This window comes from Bison bison, unplaced genomic scaffold (genome assembly GCF_000754665.1).
Source record: "Bison bison bison isolate TAMUID 2011002044 unplaced genomic scaffold, Bison_UMD1.0 scf7180017864229, whole genome shotgun sequence".
Lineage (NCBI taxonomy): Eukaryota > Metazoa > Chordata > Mammalia > Artiodactyla > Bovidae > Bison > Bison bison.
Window position 1 is genome coordinate 1416381 of NW_011494801.1, and position 5195 is coordinate 1421575.

A 5195-nucleotide genomic window follows, 5' to 3' on the forward strand; every position below is an offset into this window, starting at 1 on the left:
GGAGAGAGATGAGAGAGAGAGGGAAAAAATGTTGCTCACCTGCCTGGGGCCAAGGTGGCGTGATGTTGAACCACTAGAAGAGGTCAGTAGTGGTAGCTGCCAGATGTGCAAGGCAGAAATCCAGGCAAAGCCTCAAACAGGCTAAACCACAGTGCCCAACCATCCCCAAAGCCATGCTTGCTCCTTCGTACCCGTGTAACCCAGTGGCTTATAGTAGATTTACTATTTATATATCACTTTACAGTTTTCAAAGCACCTTCACAAATTAGGCTATTTAACTGATGTTCACTGTTGGATTATTAGGCATTGGAGTCAAGTGTCTCAGATTATTCTGTCTGGCCTCTCCTGTGTGACTCGGGCTAAGTTACTTGCCCTCTCTGAACTTCTGCCCAACTGAGAGAAGGCAACAATCAATCACTCTTCCACAACACAGAATGAGAAGCAGCATCTGGAGAGGTGCTGGTGGTGAGTGGGTTTGCCAGGCTTCAACAAGCTCTGGAGTCCATAGACATTCTAAAGAAAACCCATTCACTGGGCTCCAGGAAAGCAAATTCAGACGTATCACAATCTTTCCTTCAACCTAGCTTTTAAGTCCTAAGTCCTTCCAGAAGGCTTGTAGTTCTCTCACGCCTTGCCAAGCCTGGTTTCAAGAAGGGAAGTTAGGGCGGAGTTTCTGATTCCCCTTCAGCTCTATTTTTATCTGGAATGTTTCTTCCTGCACCACCGGTGATTGGCGCCTTCGCGGCTGAGGTAAAGTGCACTGTCAGCAGGACGCGAGCAATAAATAGCAACGGACAGAGAGACAGACAGACGGACCGGCCCAGCATGTTTGCCAGGAGCAGCTCAATTAATAAATTGCTCTGTCCCTGGAGCCTCTCCATTGTTCCAGGAGGACATGATGTTCACCTCTGACCAGGCCTGGCATGGCCAGTGTGGGGCACACGTCAGGGCGGGCACTGAGGCTCCCCACACCCTTCTCCAGCGCTGTGGGGAATTCTGGCATCTTGAAGAGAGGTGAATCCTTTAACATCTTTTTTTGAAATCAGTATTTGATATTTAGGCTGAAATGGGGATAAACTTGACTTACAGCAGGGACCTGCCTTTTCCTCTAAAACAGCCTGTTCACAGATCAGAAGCTCCGTGTCCAGCAGTTCTTTCCTATCTCTAAGCAAAGCCCTCTTCTCAAAGTTCTGCCCACACTTACTCAACTTCACCTGAGGTCAGTGTGGGGCAGGTGGTTGCCCCTCCTGCTCCAATGGGACAACGTCATGGTATTACCAGTGGTATTTCCTTCAGAGGGAGCACTCAAATAAGAAAGCTCAGGGACACTTTCAGCACAAAAAGGAGGGTGTAGGACATGTATGTGAGAGTATGTGTGTGTGCATATGCACATGGGTGTGTGTGGAGGGATGCAAGTTTGCAGCTGGAGCGTGCTTGTAGGCCATGAGCTCCATGGAAAGACAGAGATGTCTTTGTTGGGCAACTGCTACCCAGATTCTCTCAGTTTCAAGCTAGACATGAGAAGGTAGAGTGGAGAGGTTTGCAGCCTGTGTGCAAAATGCCATCATCGTGGTCACCAAAAATCAAAGCTGAATGTTTCCAAGACTGGACATTTTTAAAAAATTATGAAAGTCAGGTGATTTTGTAGGCCGCATGTAATAAAGCAGAAGTGAAGTGTCTGTTTCCGGGGCTTGCTGACTCATTGAATGAGCCTTGGTGGCAAATGGCACGTGAGAGTGAACTGTGACCGTGGTTCACTGAGGTCATCGCCAAGGGTTCTTAGAAGTAACAGTAACAACGCTTCTGAAGCTCTTGTGTCCTAGGTCTTGTCCCCACACTTTAGATACATAGTAAATCATTTGATCTGCAGAACCACCAAGTGAACAACATGCTACTGTTATCCCTACCGAGGTACAGAAGGAGAAAGTCATTTGCCCAAGGTCACTGAGCTAAGGAGATGGAGCAACTCAGTGGTCACATCCAGATAGTCTGGTTCTCATCTGCCATGCTACTTGACTCTCATGTTGTTTATTAGTTCAACAAATATTTTCTGAGCGTTTCTACGACCAAGCACTCAATCAAGTAGGAGAAATAAGATGCAAAAATACTTGTCAAAAGTTCAATCCAGGACTTCCCTGGTGGCCCATTGGTTAAGAATCCGCCCGCCAATGCAGGGGACATGGGTTTGGTCCCTGGTACAGGAAGATCTCACATACCTCAAGGCAACTAAGCCCTTGTACCCCAACTACTGAGTCTGCACACCCTAGAGCCCATGCTTCACAATAAGAGAAGCCACCACAGTGAGGAGCCCTGCTCTCCACAATTAAAAACAGCCTCCACTCTCTGCAACTAGAGAAATCCTTCATGGAGCAATGAAGACCCCCCACAGCCACAAATTAAAAAAAAAATTTTAAGTTCAATCCAGGGCATTTGCTCATCCTAGTAGATACAGTCATGCACTGGACTCTCCAGTGCATTTTGCCAGCCTCCAGTTTTCGAAGCTCCCTTTGACTAAGGGGAGACAGTGTCTCTGATAGAGCCCTCTGCAGGCCAGGTCTTTGTAGAATGAGGACCCCAGCCTTGTCCTGCCTCCCAGATCCCTGGGCCCTCCACGGCCCACCCCCAGGGCAACTTTAATTCCTTTCCAGATCGACAGAGCCACACCCTGGGCCGAGGACATTGTAAGTATTCATACAAAATGCAGTTGATGAATGAGTTTTTAAAGTCTCTGATGCAGAAGCCAATTGCAAAACGCTGGGAGAAGACCTCACTGTCACATAGCAGGCATCTCGCGTGGCCCCTTGTGCTGATGCTCAGAGTGCCAGGTGTGTATTTTCTGGTTAACTTTGGCTTCCCCTTGGTTTGCCAGGAAAGGCCGGCACAGACCAACGCCATTGTGGACGACTCTGCACCCCCCTCGGTGGCCCAGTTGGCTGGGCGGTTCAGGGAGCAGGCAGCCGCTGCAAAGGAGGTGAGTCAGGCGGCATCAGAGCCCCTCTCCTGGGAGGGGGCTGGAGGAAGGGGAAGTCTGGGTCAGGCCCAGAGCAGGGGGAGGGAGGAGGTTTAGTGATTACCAAATTAGGAAGCGAAGTCAGAGAGGGGTCTCTCTGAATGCAAGGAATGTTGCCATGCTGCTGGGCCTGGGCAGGGTCTTTCCTCACCAGAGTGAGGCTTATACTTTGGCCAGGAGGGAGCAGACATGCGGCTGAGCGTTGAAAGGCCTGCTGTCCGAGATGGGGCTCTGGAGCCCAGGGCTCATCCAGCTCCATCACCCACTGATGGAGATTTAGATCTTGCACAGCTGTGCCAGGCCTGTGCTGGCGCAGAATAAAGAAGTCCCCACACCAGGCTCCTCCCCTGAGGCTAGGAATTCAGAGCAAGGGTAGATTCCAACAGAGAACTGGGAAGCAAGGACTTACAGGGAAGTGCATTCAGATAGGAAGCAGTGATCAGAAAGGGAAGGGATCTGGTTAGCAGAGGATTCTAGAATCCTGGTGGAGAGGACAGTGTCAAAGGGGGCTTTGTAATGTTGAAGAAATCTGGGCCAGATTTTCTCTAGTCCTACAGTCTGAGAAGCTCCTTAGAAGTGGAATGTGGAAAGGGCACCCCAGTGTTGGGGGAGGTTTATCATGGCCCCTTGGGGAGAATGAGAATGCTTTTTTAGATGTGTTGTTTTGCGGTTTTATTTTCCCATCTGAAAAACCCATCCATAATTTCTAGACACGGTAGGCATGTTATAAAGGGTGAAGGAGAGAGTACTGATCTAAGGCTCTGGCAGTACTCAGAAGCTGGATGCGAGTGTTATTTTGAAATGTTGCTTCAGGCTGATGAATCTCAAGTGAAAGAGGATGCCAGCAGGAGATCACTGGGTAGAGCTAAAAGTCAGAATGGGTAGACAGTTCACTGGAGTGACTTGATAGTTAACTGGCAAAGACGTGCAACCCTCCCTCCATTCTCTTCTCCATCAGACATTCCTGAACATTCCTAAAGCCAGTTTCCACTCCTTTCTCTTCCTCCCTGTTGCCTGATTAGCTCTCTCTCTTTTTCTGTGTGTCTGTCTGTCGCCCTTCCCTCTAGACACCCGCCAGTAAACCAACCAGAAGGAAACCGCCCTGCTCCCTCCCTCTGTTCCCCTCCAAGGTAGAGCTGGGCCAGAATGGTGAGGAGGTAAGTGCTGCTGCCCCTGGGGCTCCAAAGATGCTGGTTATGATTTGCTTTCTCCTTCTTACGGAAAGAAGCACTCAGTTCACATTTTTAGACTTTAAAGGCTGTGTAGGGAATTTCTCCTGTCAGATTCAGGAATGAACCTTCTTTTCTTGATGTTTCCTGCTCCTTTACTGTGAAAATGAAGCCCCTTCCTATTCCCTCTTATCGAGCCTCCCTTATGATTTTTCAAGGACAGTAGCACTATTTTTACAGCCTGAGCATTTCAGCCAAGAGAATGGGCCATAGAGTATTACCACATCACATCAGATTTAGGACTCATGAAAGTCATGTTTGATTCTCAGGTCTAACTTATATGATCCTCCATGTGCCCAAGGCTTCTGGAAAGAGTCAGCACTCACATGAGGTAGAACTGCAATGAGATAATTGAGTGTTTCTGTGGTATCTTGTACAGGATGGCTATTATTCTAGATCACTGGAAGAAAACCAGAGCCCCCAGGAGGCCTCATTGCCCTCAGCTATAAATAGCCAATGTTACCAGCATAATACAGGCTCTGGTATCATAGATCATAGCCAGCAGTGGATTCCCAGCCTGCATGTTCACCTACCCTTATTTATCTAATTGTAACTGTGAGAGTAACTTGTCCACACCCTCCCAGGAGCCCATGAACCTTCACTGCAGTTGCAGTCCCCACCAGAAACAGATTTGCATGTTCTATCCTCCAGCCTGGGAGGCCAATTCCCCAAATAGAGCAAGCCACCCAAAGATAGTCCAGTCCCCATATCCACTGTGACACCTCTTTCCCCACTGTCTTTTTTGGGGGTGAGCATCTTGATGACAGATGGACACGGTAGCCACATGGACTTGGGTGAGCCTCTCCTTGTCTGCATTTTCCTCACCTATAAAGTGAAACATCTGGAGTATATCAATGATGTTCAAACCTTTTTGTCAAGCCAAGGCATATAAGCAGAAGCCCATCAGATAAATCAGAAAGAGCTGCTCCCTGTCAAGTGGAATGGAGAAGGGGGTG

General features: G+C 48.6%; 1 protein-coding gene across 2 annotated transcripts in view; it reads left to right on the forward strand.

The window, feature by feature from the left end:
- RCSD1 (RCSD domain containing 1) overlaps positions 1 to 5195 on the forward strand; it is a 73141-nt gene that overhangs the window by 49165 nt on the left and 18781 nt on the right. The window contains exons 3-4 of one of the 2 annotated variants that reach the window (XM_010846008.1): positions 2870 to 2971; positions 4078 to 4167. In XM_010846008.1, the coding sequence (XP_010844310.1) occupies positions 2870 to 2971; positions 4078 to 4167 (192 nt within the window). The remainder of the gene's footprint in view (positions 1 to 2869; positions 2972 to 4077; positions 4168 to 5195) is intronic. The other variant, XM_010846009.1, reaches the window with a different exon arrangement.